This window comes from Tasmannia lanceolata, unplaced genomic scaffold, assembly GCF_043159265.1.
Source record: "Tasmannia lanceolata isolate RefF3 unplaced genomic scaffold, GAP_Taslan_0.1 ptg000018l, whole genome shotgun sequence".
NCBI lineage: Eukaryota > Viridiplantae > Streptophyta > Magnoliopsida > Canellales > Winteraceae > Tasmannia > Tasmannia lanceolata.
The window spans coordinates 22166046-22186102 of record NW_027518695.1 but is presented as its reverse complement, the minus strand read 5'-3'; the positions used below and the strand labels follow the sequence as shown (position 1 = coordinate 22186102).

Below are 20057 nucleotides of genomic sequence, written 5' to 3'. Positions count from 1 at the left end.
CGTTTCTCTCTTAATTACCATTAAAAGACAAAAACGGTTTTGGTTTTGAAAACACACCACAGGCACACTCACCAAGGTCTTGGGTTCAAGTCCCCACATATGCAAAAGTCTTTTGCTTTAAAACAAGAGAGGGAAACATAATTTGAATCTTCCCTCCAAATTTTTTAAACAAAAAGAAAAAACATCTTTGACTTTTCAAATTTTTTTTATTATTTTGTTTAAAAATTCTAACATTGATGAATAAGTATGACTGTCAAATAGTGGGAGTTGCATGAGGGTTCAAACATTTGTATTGGTGACCATGTAACATTTTGATTCTGATATCTTTATCATGTGTTGCTCCGTTATTAATTTGTGCATATGAATGAATGGAGTTTTTATATGGTGTTCAAGCGTCTAGTCCCTATGGACCACCCTTGATCGATATTTGATCCAACAGCAGCTCACTTTTTAAGAGGCTGCAGTTGGATCAAATATCAAGGGTGGTACCACCCACACGGGACTTGACGCTCAAGCACCATAGAATTTCTCTAATTAATGTTATGAAAGAAGCAGGATTGCGGTAAAAGACATAAATTAGACCATTTGTCTCTTTATATTCATGTTAATGAAGATGCTAATTTTCTGACAATGAAGCCGTTATTGGGTTGAATGAATAAACCAATGATTACATAATACTTTGTTAGTAGCTTTATGAATGAATTGCTTACAAACCATTAGATATTGTTAGTGATTTTGGATTTTCATAATCATGTATTAGTGTTTTGGAAAATGTTTTATAAAAAACGTTTGGGAAAAAGAAAATGTTTTCTTGGAAAGATTTGCTTTTACAAAAGGATGTAGAAGTGTAGTTGAAAAGATAGTCCCGTACTGGATGAGAGAAAAGAAAGAGAAGGGCTTATAAAGCACTACACTTTTCTATTACTTGTTTGATTGCACATTGGGTTGAACCCATGGTTGGACCCGCGGGACGGTGCAACGCACCGTTCGCACACGCACACGCGCGCGCGGCGTGGGCAATGGGTGGGTCAAATGGTTCGTAGGCCCATCAAGCCGAACGGTTGGGTTGGGCTTCGGTTCGGGCCTAATGGTTGGCCCAACGGGCTCATAACTCCAACGGTCAAAGGGTGTGATCAAATGAGTTGTGTCCCTTCCCCCAACGGTCAAGTGCCAAGGGGGTGCGATCCACACCATAGATGGTTGATCTAACGATGACTGGGTTGGAAAGAGGTTTTACTCAAACCAACAGTCACATCTAGGATCGATCAGGACCGTTCAATATCAATGGGTGCGATCTAACGGTCAGATTTCAAACATTCTGGAAAGGTGCCATGTAGAGGTGTTTTTCACACTGAAAAGACACCAGGAGGTCTACAAAATGTGCAGAATTCGGTCATTTCAAATAGAAAAACGAATTGGAAATTCTGACAGATTTTACACTCTCTTCTACACTCCTACAAAATCCCCAAGTATTTCTACATACTGTTTTTCTTTTGTTTACTGTTCTAGATACTGTTTTTCTGCAGAAACATTATCTAGAAATTTCTCTAAGGCTTGAAATTTCGGAAGGGCATTTCGGGTTTGATTCTGCTAGTGCTACGCGTCATCAAACATTAGTAGGGCTTCCCTACTAGGCTTCATTGTATCTTGGAGGCAATTCGCGGATCCCCTTTGCACACTACTAGTGGGGGCGAATCTTGTCTTAAGATTGTTGAAAAAATCAAGTTTATGTTTTCTATCAACAACAGTACCCTCAATTTTTTCAACAGATATTAGTTGGTATTAAAGTTTAAGACCTATGCAGGTTGAGTGGGAGAATGTTGGAAACTTACTATTTTTGTGGCCTTTCATTATACTTATACCCAGATTGGTAGGTGCTGCTAATGCCAGCTGGCCTTTGCTTGGGATTAAGGAACTTAGCTTCTTGCTAAATACCAAGAGGACAAGAATAGAATGTCTATTCTTTAAGAAGAGGTGGTTTGATGGGAGCCTCATCTCCATATATCTAATAGGAGCTAAAAGTCCATCTCCTGCACCTAACTTCGAAAGTACCTGTTAAAGTATAAAAGATTAAATACTACCTTTCTCCAACAGCTTAAGCTTTTGGAGAAGTTGGTTAGTTAACATGGTATCAGAGCCAAAGGTCTCGAGTTCAAACTTCCCGGATAGCAAAAATCCACATGTGATGGTCGGCCCAAAGTGGGACCACATGTGCCACGTGTTTGCCAAGTGGGCCACACGTGCGGGGAGTGTTAAAGTATAAAAGATAAATAACGCCTTTCTCCAACAGCTTAAGCTTTTGGAGAAGTTGGTAAGTTAACATGGTATCAGAGCAAATGCCTGGGTTCAAACATCCTTGATAGCAAAATCCACATGCAATGGCTAAACCCAAAAGTGGGGCCACATGTGCCACGTGTAGGCCAACCCTAGAAAGTGGGGCCACACGTGAGGGGGAGTGTTAAAGTATAAAAGATTAAATACTACCTTTCTCCAACAGCTTAAGCTTTTGGAGAAGTTGGTTAGTTAACAGTACCCATTAATAAGGGGTGCAACTCGGGTCGGGTTCAACCCAAAAAAAAGTCAGGTCAGGCTAGTTCGGGTCGGGTTCGGATTGAGGGCTCGGGCAACCCAACCCAAGTGAAACCCGAATTTTTTTTATCAATTTTCTTTTGTATGCTTAAAAACTCGGGTTGGGTCGGGTTGAACTCTGATCGGGTCGGTTCGGGTTGGAAAAAAGGGTTCCTCGAGTCGGGTCACCCCTACCATTAATAAAGTTCTCTTCGTAAATAGGGAGGTTTGCCCATCAATCTAAGCTCAGTGCAAGGGAAGAGAAGCACTAGGGTATTTCTTGGGCAAGTTTGGAGCTGGAGAACACAAGTAAAAGACCTAGAAAAGCTAAGGAAACACTTGAATAACCAAGTTGATTTCTCCACTCCTATTGTGTTTTTCTCTTGTTTTGACAGCTAAATAATATCCACAGTATCTTGCTCTATAAATGAAAGGAATAATAGTCCATACCAAGACAAACCCATGATCCTTCAAGGCAATCAAATGCCAAAGTCCTCCCAAATGTGCCCCCCATTTGATAGCTTGCTCATAGCCGAGTACATGATAGAGAAACCATTTTTAGGTTGTGGATTGTTACTTTTTGTCCTTATCCGGGGCCGCTTAGGATCCAATGGTTAGGATTGCCCTGTTCAATTCCTTTAATAAACTATCAGAGACAATCATGGGAGACCAACTTGATGAATGGTCTAGATCACATTAATTTTATCAAAAGTTGGCCCAATTATAAATTTCTCACAACACTCTATTAGGACCGAAGATTCCTAGCCATTGGATCATTAGGGTATTCCGTAATTACGATCAACTTTCATGGTAGTTTCACTAGGGAATAGAACAGAGTAAGAGCATCATCTATATAAAAGGGAAAGATAGCTAGGGTTTCATAAGTAAGAGAAGTAATTCATCGTTCTCCATAAACCTGAGAGAGATCTGAAGGGTTCTGAGTAATGGGTTTTCATTATATGTGTTGATACTTATTTGGGTCTTATTCTTTCTGATTGAAGATGATAGGAAATGAAAGCTTTTTATGGGTAATTTTTTGGGTATTGAAACTCCTCTGTTTCGTTCTATAGAATGAGAGGCTCTTTTATTTGGGGTCTCTCGAATACAAGAAACAGAGCAAAATAAGAAAGTCGAGATATCGTTTCAGTCACCATTTATCCTATTGGTGATTCGATTGTTGCTCGACCACATTTTCCTACCCTTGTTTTTTTTATTTTTTCCTCTTTTTTTTCCTTTTATCTTTAGTTATTTCTTTTCCTTTGTTTAATATGAGTTATTGATTTCTTCCATTGAGGGGGAGATTACCCATCATTCATGTGGAGAAAACTACATTATCTTAGATATCTTGCTTTTTCCCTTAATTAGGCCAAATTTCTTGTCAGGATTTTTTATTTTTTTTTGTCTACACAATGGAAATAATAAAAATTGAGGAATGATAGATACAAGGCCCCCCTTAAATGAAACTAGAACTTCTGCAATGGAATTAGTATGGGGTAAAAGTTATTGTTTTCCAAACTTTTCCAAAAACTTCCTGCAATCAAAACTGGGGCTCAATCTTTATTCTTTTCTTTTTCTCAATTTTGGTTGTATTTAAGATTTTTACATACTTGATTCCTGAATATTTCAGTGCAATGTTCAAGTTAATACCCAAGTAAGAAAGTGCAAAAAAGACATGATTTGGAATATTGGGTTTTACAAAACGGATAGTAACTATATGTTTTTAAAAGGATTAGCTGTTTAATGAGGAGCTGATGCTTCCATCCATTGCTTTTGGTACCATAGATCCTTGTTTTAGCCTTCTTTAAGCATGACAAAAGCTTTAGGAGGGAGTTATCAGAGTCAAACCAGTATTTACTCTTAACAACCCTAATAAAGGATTAGAATATAGAAAGAGAGTTTAACTTGTTCATATTTGCTAAGGTCCATAGCGAAAGGCTTTTCGCGGCTGGTTTGTCACACATCAGACCAGCCACCGCCTGAATGAAGACAATCCTTTTGCAATGGACGCTAGCAATTCCCCAAAAATAATAACAATAATCCCCAGTCGGTTTAAGTTGATTTTGGCTGAGTTGCCATTCCATGGGTTACCAACCCTCTTTAATTTCATGTTGGGTTAGGGTTGAGGCCTTTGCGCAACCACCCTCACACGTCATCTTATTTTAAGGCCGGCAATCAAACCTGCGAAAAAAGGGATCTGCCCGCCCCGAGTGGGGTCGGAGACCCCGGGATTCTCCGATTTAAGAGGGACGGGGACGTGGATTAAAAAAATTCCTGAAGAGGGGACTGAGCGAGGATGGAGATGGCTCTCGCCCGTCCCGCCCGTCTTTCGTTTACATAAATATCCCTATATCTTTATATATCTTTTTCCATAAAATGTTATATTTTAAGTTGGGTTTTGCTAGGGTCCATCGCAAAAGGCATTTGGCGGCTGCATGTCAGACCAGCCACCTACTGAATGAAGACAACAGCTTTTGTCTCCATTCACGAGGTGGTTGGTCTGACATGCAACAGACCCGCAAAATGCTTTTTTTTGCTATGGACACTAGCAATTCCCTTTTTAATTCAGTGCTTTGAATCATTATTTAAAAATTGTTTGACTAGATTAAAATAAGTAGAAATTATTATTATAGTAGGGCGGGGGATTTTTCCCCGTAATATGCGGGACGGGGCAAGGACTGAGATTCCTTGCCATCCTCGAAGCGGGACGGAGAATTTTCCTTGAGGCAGGAACAGAGATTGTAACATCCTCGAAGCAGGATGGAGAATTTTTCGCTTTTTTTTGTTTCTTTTAGGCCAACCCAACTCAATTTGGGAAAAAAATAAAAACATGGTCTTTTAGGCTAACCCAACATTCAAGCATAATTAATGTCTAGAGAAGGTTTAATCAGATGAATGGGAGTTGGAGAAAATCATAAGAAAAAAGCTTCATCATTGGTAAGTCATCAATGATCAAACTAACTAAGGCATTTAACTTTAAAGACAAAATTTATCTCAACCAACTATTCATATGAAAGCAGCTTTACCAGAGCTTTGAAAGTGAGTTTCAATCCACAAATCCTATCCACAGATCACCTAGATCTGAAGTAAGACGAAATGAATGACCAGTCCTTACATTTAACTAAAAAGCAAACATCAACACGTCTCCATTTATAAACCTTAGCATTAAATCCTTAAAACTAGCTTAGTTGTTTTAGATTGAAGTGATAAACAAAACACAAAAGTTCTCTACACACTAGCTTAAAATACAGTGGAGGGCATATTGTTTGGGTGATCCAAACCATTCATTTGATTGGCTCTCACATAGATAAGGCGTCCACAAAAAATCAGCTACATAGGATCATTCCAACCCTATGATTTGTGGAGGTAAAATGGATGTGTATAAACCTTCACAAATCTGTCCATTTTTTGCCTCCACGGTTCGAAGGGTTAGGATGATCCTATGAAGCTGCATTTTTGGGCACACCCTATTTATGTGAGGGCCCATCAAATGAATGGTTTGGATCACCCAAACAATGTGGAACCCTACTGTATTTTAAGCTAGTGTGTAGATAACTTATTTAACTAAGGGTCTACCCAAAGTTAACTTGAAAGTAAAAACCAGCTGCAAGAGTCCACGTCATTAACCTGCATTTATTATTCCTTAATCTATACAATCTCCTGTGCTATTGTAAATGCAGGTTGATGATGTGGTCCGATAAGGGTCGCCTTTGGCGCTAATTTTTGAAAGGGCACCCTTCAGTTTAGCATTCCTCAAAAAAAAATGCCTATACATTCATCAGTTCAATAGTTTCAAACAGTCCGATTATCCAAGGGATCCAATCATCAACGGACAGGATAGCACAACAAATGGATCCAAGTTGTGCCCATTAGTTCATTTATTTATACTTATGAGGCATATTTTTTTAACATTTAAAAATCCTACTCAAATTACAAGCTCACTCTCACTATCTCATAACACCAAGTCCTTAATGTATGTATGTACCTGGAAGTTTCTGAAGTGTTTGGCATCCCTACAAAGAATGAAAGCAAGGATGTTTTGGTTCTTTAAAATCACCAGACCAAAAACTTCACAAATTAAACTAGGCTATTCTCAAAATCAATGTAGCTCAACCCATAATTAGAAGAAGAAGATTCTAGCCAAGCATCTAAAATCTTAAGAAAACTGTAAGAAACAAACAAATGAAACTGAACTTCACCCTTGAATTAACCATGGGGAATGCAAGAAACTGGAAAGGTTCTTCTTTACAGAAGCATCGAGTACCAGCTACACAATGACTTACTGCCTGAACAAAAACCTGTTATTCAAAAACCTCATTCCTTATTTGAGGAAACAGAAAACACACATCATCTCTGCACTGGCCATAGTAACTCAGTTTACTCTCCAACCCTGAATGGAAACAAGCTTTTAAAATTACTCATTACCGCTTTGTAGACGTGAAGGAACTTGAAAGATGTTTCAAGCTGGAAACATCAAAGAGCTCCATAAACCTCTGATCCGAGACTCTCGCTTTGGCAGCGGCAAACCGTTGGTACTCGTCAAATACGGAAGACAGGCACCACCTTTGCAATTTTCTTAAACATCCTACCACGCAACCAGTCCGATGCTGAACAAACCACACAAACACCCAGATACCAGAAGTTCAGAACTTCATTTCGATGTATCAAATGAGATAAAAGGTAGAACAAAGTATTTATAGATACCTTTCCTCGCTTGCAATGAATTAAAACAGGGTGATTCCTAACATCTGCATTTAAAACAACAAAATCGGGTATTAGCAGAGCATAACCAACCAGGAGAAGAAGAAAAAAGGTCCCCTAAATTAATATTTTTTTCAGTACCAAGGACAACTTTGAGAGCGTCACGAATCGTTTCCTCTGGAATGTTCACAAAAGGCTCCTGCAAGGACATTGTTTGCTTTCAGCGCACAAAATTTCAAATGCAAAATGATAGTTAACATAGCAAACATGTAATCACAAAATTTCAAATGCAAAATGATAGTTAACATAGCAAACATGTAATCTCTCTCTCTCTCTCTCTCTCTCTCTCTCTCTCTCTCTCTCTCTCTCTCTCTCTCTCTCTCTCTCTCTCTCTCTCTCTCTCACACACACACACACACACACACACAATTTCTTGGTAGCTCAGCAAGTTGTACAACACATACACAAGACACTAGAGGTCCAATTATCATTTTGATCAACATAATTCAGTTAGTAAGATTGTAAGAATACTTGCTCCAGAATGGATGTCCTCAGATATGATTACTTTGATGCTTCAAATGCTTCTCATACCCGTATCTTTCACTTCAATATTAAGTGCAAAAAATGTACTCATGATGTACCTGTGTTTGGACTTCGTACCCATTATATGTCTGGGTAACACAAGATGCCGAATGATAGGGTGTTAACTTCAAATTAATGTACTTGTAAGGGTTGAGACAGAAAGCCATGTTCAAAAAGGCCTTGGATAAATTGCCACAGGTTTAGGAGTCAGGAATCCACTCAATTCTCAATGAGGGCTTGAACTCGAGCAATCATGAGGCACAATCGAATTTGAGCAGACTTGGCCAAATCTGCTGCTTCGATAAGGAAGTATCTTTTAAGAAGAGCATAATTTTCATTAAGGAAAACAACCATGTACGGCATGGACCCACTGCCACAGATACAAAAACTAGGTCCATGAATATTGTTGACCATCACAAGTCCGGACTATTGCACTTGATCCCACCCTCATCGGATGATTCTAGTCATTTGATCGATCATGATGAAAAAGACGTCGAGATCTCCATTCAACACCAGACTTAGACCCATTGGGTCGCCTAGCAATTGCCCATCACATCAATTACGCCAATCACCAACACATATACCATGTGCGCATTGAATCATGGTTGTTTTCATTCATTATTTGGAAAATTCAAAGGTCTAATTTGAGTACATTCATTTTTATTTTTATCATTGTTTTTTTAATGGTAATTTGAGTGCATTCATGTTCTCCAAGTAAAAAAGAAAAAAGAAGTATGCAGTTGGTACTGGAAAGTATTAGTTCACAATTTCTACTAAAGATTCATATTACATTATATTTTCTATAATTTTATTTGAATGACATAATTTCTATACTGATCAAACTGGAGTAAAATATAAAAATGAAGTCATATAAGCCAAGTGCAACTTCAAGGTATTGGGTACATTCCCAGCTTGCCAAAAAAAAGTCAGTAGAGGGAAAAAGAAAATTACAAACATTGTTTTCCAATACAACTTGCAAACACCATAAACAATAATAACATAAAAGAACCATTCAAAAAAAAAAAAGATATCCATACTTACATGAAATGAAGAACTAAATCCTTAGTCCTATGAGCTCAACTACAGCCGATGTAAAGGCCACCGATGTCACCAAAGAGGGTGCCTACTTTCGTTTTTACCATCCGGGTGACTCTATTATGCTGTGTCTGTCTTCATTTTTTTTTAATGCTGTGTCTGCCTTCATCACCAGTGAATTCAGTTTTCTTCAATTAGTCATCAATGAATATTAATCTAGAATTTCAAACGGTGTGTTGTTAATCTTGACAGTTGTTGATTGGGGAACAGACAGTCCACCATTTTCTATTCAAAGTTTTTAGAAATGATGTGATCTTCATCCCTATTTTTTCGAACATCTTTTTCTTGATTTTTTCTTGCGATATCTGTGACATATGCGCTGGCAGATGAATGGATTTATTGTCTACAAGAATGAAAGACTACTCAAATGTACCACTGACAGCCAACTAAGTTCGCCCACCAATGGCAAGAAACCATTTGCTTTACAAATTCCACATGTTCCTAGCCACCTCTTTTACTTTTTATAATTTCATAGTAATCATATGTATATAGACTCTCATAATCACTACTAGAGCAAACAAATGTCTTTGATCCATCTCCACATCATCTACGCACTCGCTATCTGACAAATCCAAACATTTTTTTTGTCAGCATCCAGCTTAGGATTCGTTTGGATTTACTACTACTTTATTTTAACTTACCTGTCAATGTTTCTATCTCTCACATCCAGCCGTATAATTTTCCTCTTAATGACCGGTAATTAATAAAATTGGTGGTTTATGTCATCAAGCACCTATTTTTAACAACGGAAACAACCATCCACTTTTTCTGAACTCTTGATATCCTATTGTGGGAGCCAAAATTGGTTCCCATGCATCATATTTTTGCCTAGGAATTTTAATTTTCAGACAATCTGGATAGTAAAAGAAAATGTTAAAGATAAAAAAGGCAGTGATATTGTTATGTAAACTATTTTGTTTAGATTTTTTAGGGATTGGGTATGGAGGTAGATTTTAGTTAATACGATTTGTATAGGTTGTTTCTATCACTTGCGATTTTTTAGGAAAGTTTGCTAAAGTTTAGGGGTTAGTGTTGCACGTAGGAAGTTAGCATCTATAAATAATTGTAGCAGATTTAATGAATGAAAGAGAATAATTTATCCCATAAATTGTGTTTGCGCACAAAGGAGGACGACCCTTCCCTCGAAGTGGGTCAAGAGGCTGATCTTCCCTCTAAGAAGATCAATCCGTTGTGAACCGATCTAGGTTCGTAACAAAGTGGTATCAGAGCAAGGCATGGATGATCCAACGATCAGACGGTTGGAAGCAAAGGTGGGTTCTCTTGTCGTGGGACAGGAGAGAATGATCGAGGCGTTGAACGAGATGTTTTCTGCTATGAATGCGAAATTCAACAAGATGGTACTTTCGTTTGGCGTGAAGAAAGAAAAGGCCCCATGTTTGAAGGACATAAATGAAAGGTTCAACAAGATCACCGTCGATAAGGCTTGTATGACGACAAAGAAAAGAAGAAATAGAAAAAGGGGAAGAAAGAAGAAAAGCGAAAGAAAACAGATAAAAGAGGAAAGTCCACAAAAGAAAGAAGTCGTTGATTTTCAGTATTGTGGAGTTCGTCGCCAGAAAATCTGTCATTCCTCTCAGCTTATACGCCATCATGAAGATCTTCATCCACGATCATTCTTGCGTCAAAATCCCAATTGTTCCAAACAAGCACGGCAATGGAGCTTTGATGAAAAATACGAACAGATCGATTTGAAAATGGAGCTTCCTCAACACTTAGTGACTAATCGCAAGACGAAGAGAAGAAAGGGAGTGAAAGGGAAAAAGAAAAGGAGAAGAGGGAAGAATTTTGAAAGGTTTTGCTCAAATCTTTCACCAACGGGCCAGTGCTTCATCTTCAACCTTGAGGACAAGGTTGATTCCAAGAGGGGTGGGCTGTTATGTAACTATTTTGTTTAGATTTTTTAAGCATTGGGTATGGAGGTAGATTTTCGCTAATACGATTTGTATAGGTTGTTTCTATCACTTGTGATTTTTGAGGAAAGTTTGCTAAAGTTTAGGGGTTAGTGTTGCACATAGGAAGTAAGTATCTATAAATAATTGTAGCAGATTTAATGAATGAAAGAGAAGAATTTATCCCAGAAATTGTGTTTGCGCACAAAGGAGGACGACCCTTCCCTCGAAGTGGGTCAAGAGGCCGATCTTCCCTCTAAGAAGATCAATCCGTTGCGAACCGATCTAGGTTCGTAACAAATATATCCGCCCCTTTTGATTACTTGGGACAGCGGGGCCAGTGTACTTGGCAATCAGACCCATTGAATCCTTCTGACGTGAAGTACATCAGCCCCTCTGCAGTCATTGATACACTGCTGCTGGGTGTCCCAAGTAATCAAAAGGGGTGGATATATCACGCCCAAAAATGGCATACAAATGTCTTCAATAGGGTCCCTTAAAAGCCATCCATGGCCATGCCAAATATGGACAAATTATGAACCATTAATTTGTTCCACTTCCTTTGTAGAATAGTTGCCAAAATGATGGCAGATAGGTTGTTTGAGGTTCTGAATTCAAGATTAGCCCAGATCAACTAACCTTCTGAAAACATTCTTCCTGAGAGCTACTGGAAAACATGTAACGTAAATTTCTGTTTCTAATTCCCTTGTCCCAAAAGCAAAACATGCAAACTTCAACTCAATTAAGTCCTACTTTCTAGATGTAACTCACTCTAACGAAGTTGCTTAACTGATGGACATGTTGAAGAAGATTTTGAAATTGATCATTGGGTTGTTTCAGTCAGCCTTCACAAAAGACCCAACACATCTCAGATAAAAAAATTCCTCGGCTAGTGAGAAGCATAACACAAAAAGTTGAGAGGAATGGAGTCACTGAAACTGATCATTGACGGGTTAGGCGTTGTTAACAGGAAATTTTCCTTATACAACGAAGCTATTGGGATTGTCAAGAATATTTGATTGTAGTGGATACAGCAGCACACCAATTGTCATTCTCACAGATTTATCTGTAAATCTAAGCAAATGAAAAGTCTTCTAGTAAGGAACTAGTGAAGAGAATACGTCATCATATACGTGGATTTGATGAAGCAGTATAACATATATCAACTATTTAGGACTCCCATTCTTTTCTTCTTTGAAACTTAACACACCCTTTTGCAACCCTCTCATAGATGAGATTCAATGGAAACTCTTAGGTTTGGAAAGTGAGCTTCCTATCATATGCATGTAGTCCTGAACTTATCAGATCAATTCTGAACTGTTTGCAAACCTAATGGGGAATGGAGCATCTTACGTACCAAGGGAAGTCCTAAAGAAGGCTGGGGCTGGGAGACCACTTTAACATATCAAAGAGAATTCATTCGGGTTAAAGGAGTTTAAGTATCTTAAATCTGCCATTATAAATTGCCAACAAGTATGTGGTTGACTGATCAAGGATTGAGATAAGATTCAAAACAATAATCATTTACCTAATTTTGGTTTCTCTATTTAGTGATAGTATTCATCAACACATCATAACCATGAGAAGAATTTTGACTTGTGGTCCGACCCTTGCCTTCCCAATAGAAAACTTTGTACATTTACTGATACAAAGTAGAAGCATCATTTATTCAAACAGCAAACTACATCATATTGAGAAATGAAATACCAACTTCTGTTTACGAAACAGCCAGGAGAATAATAAGCAAAAACAAATGAAACTATATATTTATATAATCAAGAGCAAGCAGCTACTCACTAGTTTAAATTCAAACAACCTAACCATTTCTGCTTCATCTTCTTATATGAACCCAAAGATAAGTTGTAATAAATTTTCTTCCTCTTTTTTGTCAAAATGAAAGAAATTCAATAACGTACCTAGTTTAAATTCAAACAACCTAATCATCTGCTTCACGTTCTTATATGAACCCAAAGCTACCTTGTCATAAAAAATCCTCACAAAGTTTAAATTCTAACAACCTAAACATTTCTGCTTCATCTTCTTATATGAACCCAAAGATAAGTTGTAATAAATCTTCTATTTTTTTTGTCAAAATGAAAGAAATTCAAACAACCTAATCATCTGCTTCACTTTCTTATATGAACCCAAAGCTAACTTGTAATAAAAACTCCTCACAAAGTTTAAATTCTAACAACCTATACATTTTTGCTTCAACTTCTTATATGAGCCCAAAGCTAATTAACTTGTAATAAATCTTCTTTTATTTCTTCAAAGTGAAAGAAATTCAACTCATGAGTTTAAATTGTAACAACCTAACCATCTGCTTCACTTTCTTATATGAACCCATAGCTAACTTGTACTAAAATTTACCTTACATCCTTCAATCCCAAACTGGAAAAGATGAATCCCATTAGAGTGAAGAAACTCGATGTTGGGCTCTGGATATGGTTCGGGACATAGATATCTAAACCCAAAAAACCAAAAACAAAACATAAGTAACAATAATAATTCAAGTATTCAACAAGTTAAATGATATATTGCCCCCACCTCTTCCCCAGGCCAGCCCTCTTAGCTACTACTCTTACACTACTCGATAAGATGAAAGCAATTTCCAGTAGAAAAAAACGAAACTTACAAGATAGAGCGGAGACCAAGGGTTTGCAAGAAACTGAAATTATCAAAGTCAGGAAACCCAGAACGAAAAACACCATGATCAACCATTGCGAAATTCAATGGAGGAACAAATAGAATTTCTCCCTCTCTTGTTGGATCTTCAAGAACTGTTTTTTTCTCCACTTCTTCTTCTTCTTCCTCATCCTCAATCAGTCTTCCCATCTCTCTCTCTAATTTCATCACCAAAAAAACCACAGTATATCAAAACCAAAAGAAGAAAAGGGAGAGATATTCTAAGAATCTCTAGATTATGTTCATGAAGAATCAGTTTCAGATACAGTCTTTATAAATAAGAGAGAGAGAGAGAGAGAGAGAGAAGGTTTTCTTTCTCTTTTTTCTTTTTTTTCTTTTTTTTTTGGGTTTGGAAAGGTGAAGAGATAAAGACAAAGGAATATGAGATGGGATCTTTGAGAGGTTTTCTTTATATTTAGGTTTTGATTTTTAAATTGGAAGAAGAGTAAGAAAATAGGAGGGAGGGGAAGTACATTCTATGGAATATGCTTTTGAGAATTTTCGCAGTTACAGCGCGCCACGTACACTATTTGTCGCTAGTGTCGAGTGCTGGTGTCTTATTATTAGTACATTATTATTCTTAGAAAAAGGACTATGCGAAATGACTAAAGTGGCCTGGTCTGATGGTTTTATAGGTGGAGAGATTGATTGGCGTTTGTTGTTTGTGATGGTAGTAATGTTTTGAAATTGTAATCCTAAAGTATTTATACTTGAAAATATGAATCAGCCGTGACGGAAGACCACTTTTTAGCTTCTTGCGCAGATGTCCTCAAGGTGGGAAATCATTATTATTATTGTTAGGAGATGATAAATCCGCACCCCCTTTAGGATAATTCGCACCATGAATTTGGGTCAAAAAAGCCAAAAAAGGAGGGCGTGTGACAGAAATATATCATCGCGCAATTACTATTGGGCCCGTTTGGGTACCTCGTATTTTGTATTTGGATTTGAGTTTCGAATACAAAATGAGTAGATCCGGCAGCTCATGTTGAGCGAGAGAGACATAGAGCGACGGGGGTACTTCCTATTGAAGGGGAGAGGTTGAGGAGCAAAGAGGCTGAAGGAAACTGCCACATCTGTAGATTTCCAATTACTCATTTCCAAAGCATATTTGGAAATCTGATTTTTTTTCACTGTCAGTCTCTTATTTAGAAATCCAAGGATTTGATCCGTGGGCAGGGTGTTGCATGCAAGAGTCCCGGCTCGCAAAATGCCTTCTCCAATTGACACTAGCCAGTTAGGATGAAAAGCCCTTTGTGATGCATGATCATAAATGTCATAACTGGCTGTTGGCTAATTGGGGTGCCCTTTCACCCCCCTTTTCTGTGAGTCTAGCATTCCTCTAATAATAATGATGATGAAGGCATTTCACAGATGAGTTGTTGCATGTGAGTGCAGCCGCCTCATGAATGAAGACGAGCCCGTGTGGCCGCTCTCACACACAACAGCCCATCTGCGATAATAATAATAATGAAGGCATTTCACAGATGGGCTGTTGCATGTGAGCGCAGCCGCCTCATGAATGAAGATGAGCCCGTGTCTCCGCTCTCACACGCAACAACCCATCTGCGAAATGCCTTATGAGATGGACACTAGCAAATACCTATTATTATTCTTATTATTATTATTATTACTATTATTATTATTATTAGGGAAATGATATTTACGCCCCTTTCATCACCAGGGACACCCATTTGCCAGTGTACTTTGCAATCAAAGCCACTGAATTTTTTTTAACATAAGGTACATCATCTCCCTGTTTGCCATTGATACACTGACGTTGGGTGATCAAAAGGGGGTAAATATCACTTCCCTATTATTATTATTATTATTATTATTATTATTATTACAACTAATAGGGATTTGCTAGGGCCCATTGCTCAAGGCATTATGCCGAATGTTGCATGAGAGAGCTCCCACTTAGATGAATTAGATGAATGATACAAAATCTGCTTAAAAGTGAGCATGTGTGGCTGCACTCACATGCAACAGCCCAGCTACGAAATGCCTTCTGTGATGGTCCCGAGCAAATCCATTATCACTATTAGAGGAATGTTAGAGTGAAGGGCACCTTTGGAAAACCAGCTAGAAGGGGACCCCATTGGACCATCTCACTAAATCAATAATAAATGCACTTTGGTGAGATGCTCAAACGGTGGATCCCTTGTAGCTAGTTTTTTTAAGGGCTACCTTCAGTTTAGCAATCCTCTAGTAGTATTAATAGCATGGATTCAAATTTCAGTTTTGAAATGCGCTGCGGTCCTCACCGAAACTGAAATTTTTTCATCCGAAGAAATCATTTAAGATAATATTTTATGTCGTACAAAATTTCGGCCAAAATTATCGAAATTTTGGGGTAATATTAAATAGAGTAAAGTGTTTCTGAGGTGGAGCACCAAAAACTCAAGTGGGCCCACATTTTTGGGGTGATCCAAAGCATTCACTTGAATGGCTCTTACATGGATTGAGTTTGTACCAAAAATCAGGTCCATAGGATCATCCTAACCCATCCAAAAGTGGAGGGACAAATGGACAGATGTTGTTTCTCCACAGATCTGTACATTGTTTATTTTCACAAATGGAAGGGTTAGGATGATCCTATGGATCTGATTTTTTGTAGGCACGCTATCGATCTAAGGGTCTTTCAAATAAATGCTTTGGATCACTCCCAAAATGTGGGTTAGCATGAGTTTTTGAGCTTGAGCTCATAAACACTTTCCTCTATTAAATAATAGATAAAATCCAGTTTTTTTTTATATTCCTTAAATTTCGGACGGAAAAACGAAATTTCAGTCGAAATTTCAAAACTTCGGTCGAAATTTTATACTGTTTTGGGTTTACCCCATTTCGATTCCGATCTCGACCAAAACCTGGAATTTCAGATTTTGGTCGAAATTTCAAACCATGATTAATAGCAAGGTTTTAAATTTCCGTATCGGGTGTAATTTCTGTCCTCACAGAAACCAAAATTTTGGCTGAAATCCTGAAATTTCGGCCGAAATTCGGTAAAGGTGCTCGAAATGTTGGTTTTTTTGGCAGAAGTGTTAGCCGAAATTTCCAAATTTTTTGAAATTTCGACCAAAATTACCGAAATTTGGTAAATTTTGTCAATTTCGGTGTCGGATTTCGACCGAAATTTAAAACCTTGATTAATAGTTGGTCCGAAATATTTGAAATCATGATCCACGCAGCCACAAAATCCGAACGTCTTAGACCCGTGTAGAGGGTGCCAATGTATTAAAATATATTTCATATTTTCATTCATTTCTGTCTACTCGTGAAGGTTTTTTCGTAACATTTAATACCACAAACAACATTTCATTTTCTCGCTTTTAGTTTGACGGTGACTCTTTCTCTCGTACCTCTTATCTAACCCTATGCCCTAACATGTATAGTGTAAATAGGATCAGGACACTCTATGGACAATCCAATTCCAAATGGATCTTGAGCCAGACATAGAATGTAAGATCTGAAAAGCACTTCCAAAAGGATTCAGTTGAGAAAGAATCTGAATGGGTTATGACAAAGAAATACGTGGATCTGATCCGAAGTGGGTCAATTGACACCCCTACAAAAAGAGAGCCACATGGGCACCCGACCCATTGGATCCATATCACCCAATCAATTGTATCACCCAATCCCCTACATAACAGCCCGGAAAAAACAAAAAAAAAATTAAAAAAAATGAGCCATAAATGCGATTGGGGGACGTAGATATAATGGGATGACCTTGCGACTGTATTTTTTTTAAGGGAGCCCTTCAATTTAGCATTCCTCCTATAGCAGATTTGAATGATAGCCCACTTCCTACATTTTTATGAGAGCTAATTGAAATCAATTTCCTAAGTTTGGTGGTGGTGGAGCATGAGTTCCACTTAGGAGTCCTAATTATATTAGGGGTTTGTCTGAGGATATTTTAGATGGTATTGAGACTGAGAATCTGCAGCTGGAATCTGATTAGGAGCTTGTTGGGTTTGATGCCGTGAATATATGGGTGGGTTTCGGATATAATAATGTTTTAAGTCGGCACCTTAGATGCTACTAGTATGAAAAAAATAGTACAAGAGGGGGTCATGGTGCCTTACCCCTCCCACAAAGATATACAATGAACTATAGATTGCCTTTATTAGCAATTCCCAATGCATCACAAAGAACCATCATATCCCTCTAGGTTGATGGTGTTGGTGATAGAAGTAACCCGGATTAAGGAAAATTGAACCTGCTCTAATACCACTCTAGCTTAGCGGATGCACATCACATCAAGGTAGGATCACTGTCCTACCTAGAAGATTAACCTTGAATCGACAAGGAAAGATTAAAAAACACTTGAATTTTTATTCAGTGAATAAATATCTGCCCAATACGTAGACTTTTACCCTTTTCTCCTAATTCATATCCTATACAAAACTCTCCTTCCTATCACATTCAAACTCAAACTCAAACTCAAATATTAGTCCTACTCCTATTTTGACTACTAGCCTAATATGATTAGGACTCCTAACTTATGTGGAACTCATCCTACAACATCAGGTGGGAGGCCGACAAAGAGCACATTGTCTCGTGCCTTCTTCTAACATCACGTGTTTGCTGTGTTAGTGTTAAAGATTTTTCAAAATCAAGTGTTTTTGGTCAAAATAATTTTTGAAAAATATTTTCTTTAAGTGTGTTTTGGAAAAGGAAAAACTTTTCTTTGGAAATAGTTACTTTTTGCAAGAGAAAGAGAAGAGTGTAAAGTAGAGGGAAAAGATAGTCCCGTACCGACTCGTAAGAAAGAAAGAGTTGAGCTTATAAAGCTTCACTCTTTCTTCTTATTTGTTTATGTGCACATGGGGTCTTAGCCGTGGGTCGAACCGCGGGACGGTGCAACGCACCGTCCGCGCACGCGCGGCGTAGGCAATGGGCTATAGGGCGCTTTTTTAGGCGCACTTTGCACTTTTCGGGAATTTAAATATCCCAACAGTCTCTCTATGATTGATCTGGTTCGTTGAATCGCGTATGGGCGCGATCTAACGGCCAGAATTCAAACCGATCTGGAAAGACTCTATACAGGGGTGCTTTTCACACTGAAAAGTCATCAGAGGCTCTATAAAAGTTGCAGAACCCAGCCATTTCAAGATAGAATCGAATTTACCCATTTCTGGAAAAATTCTTAAGACTTCCAGTGCATTATACTCTCTTTCTTGCTCCCACCAAAATTCGTTTTACTAAACTATTTTCTTATTGTTTATCTAATTACTGTTATACTGCAGTAACAGAAATTAGACTGATTCTCTCAGGCTTGTAAGATTCTAAGGGCATTTCGGATTTGACTCCGCTTGTGCATAGCGTCGTCAAATTAGTAGGACATTCCTACTAGCTTCATTGTATCTTGGAGGCAGTTCGCGGATCCCCTTTGCACACTTCTAGTGGGGGCGAAATCTGTCTTAAGGAAAGCGATTTCGCGCCTTGAAGCAAACTGGTTACTGTTTAGATACAAACTAATTCTCCAACAGTTAGTACAGGAAATTCAGAAGATTCATGCATGGGCCCACCCACAAGATGTCTCTATTATCTTCTAGACCAACGTGAAGACGCGGCCCACATGATCTTCGTCAATTGCCGAATAGATGTCCCATTTATAAGATTGAGGCTTACAAAAATCAACCACTTACCATCTCTCGGTTGAACCCTAAGTGAGGCCTAATAGACCAAGGTCAAGGTACAAGGATTGTCCAATCAAGGTGGGGTTCATGCAATTGGGCCGATCAGTTCGATAACCGAAAATTTTCAGGAGAAATGCTACACTGAAGGGTGTCCTTATAAACACCCAGCCGCAATGGTGCCCTATTCAATCCACCTTATTCAGATGAATTCATAATTTTGAATTTTTATTCAGTCCCTTAATTAATGTAGTTGCGTGATGTGGATCCAATGGGACGTCCTTGAGGCTAGATTTTTGCAACAAGGCCCTTCAATTTAGCATTCCTCAAATTTTAAAGTTTTTGGGATTTTTCAAGCTGGCAATACCCAAAAAACCCAAAGGGGAGTGACCATATTCACCCCCTTTTCGACCCTGGGCCAGCCCCCCAGAGTGCATTTATGACTACCTTTTACAGCACAAGTGGGGTGGCCCAAGGAAGAAAAAGGAGCGAATATATCATTTCCCAAAGAAAAAGTTGCATCAGAACATCACTTGCGTGGGCCCAGCCAAGGTGCTTCTCGTGGTGTCATCGCCTTTATTGGTATTGATATTAACATGAGTAACCTTTTCAAAAAGTTTGAAAAAGATATAAGATCACAATAGATAGGCAATCATAAGAATCCACTTAATAACAAAAAAAAAAATTCTTAATCATTTAGTCCTTGTTTGGCTGCCAAGAAAAAAATTTCCATGGAATATACAACGAGGGTGGAAGGGTAGAGAATATAGAGGGAATGAAGTGGGTTAAAAATAAGGAAAAGAGAGTTCGAGCCTCTCTCACCCCAATGGCATTTCCCTTTTCAAAAAAAAAAAAAAATAAGGAAAAGAAAGTAGAGTTT

General features: G+C 38.2%; 1 protein-coding gene and 1 non-coding gene across 2 annotated transcripts; one reads left to right on the top strand and one right to left on the bottom strand.

Annotated features, from left to right (window-relative positions):
* Positions 1 to 3635: 3635 nt before the first annotated feature.
* Positions 3636 to 3759, top strand: LOC143852104 (small nucleolar RNA snoR111). Its single transcript, XR_013236683.1, has one exon. It is a non-coding gene; the product is annotated as a small nucleolar RNA snoR111 (small nucleolar RNA).
* A 2989-nt stretch (positions 3760 to 6748) lies between these two features.
* Positions 6749 to 13889, bottom strand: LOC143851255 (inositol diphosphatase DSP1-like). Its single transcript, XM_077360612.1, has 5 exons — positions 13489 to 13889; positions 13224 to 13317; positions 7408 to 7465; positions 7270 to 7313; positions 6749 to 7172 (listed from the first exon to the last, which is right to left on the bottom strand). Exons 1-5 carry the CDS (start codon positions 13704 to 13706, stop codon positions 6987 to 6989), a joined length of 600 nt encoding a protein of 199 aa, XP_077216727.1. The 5' UTR covers positions 13707 to 13889; the 3' UTR covers positions 6749 to 6986.
* Positions 13890 to 20057: the final 6168 nt, after the last annotated feature.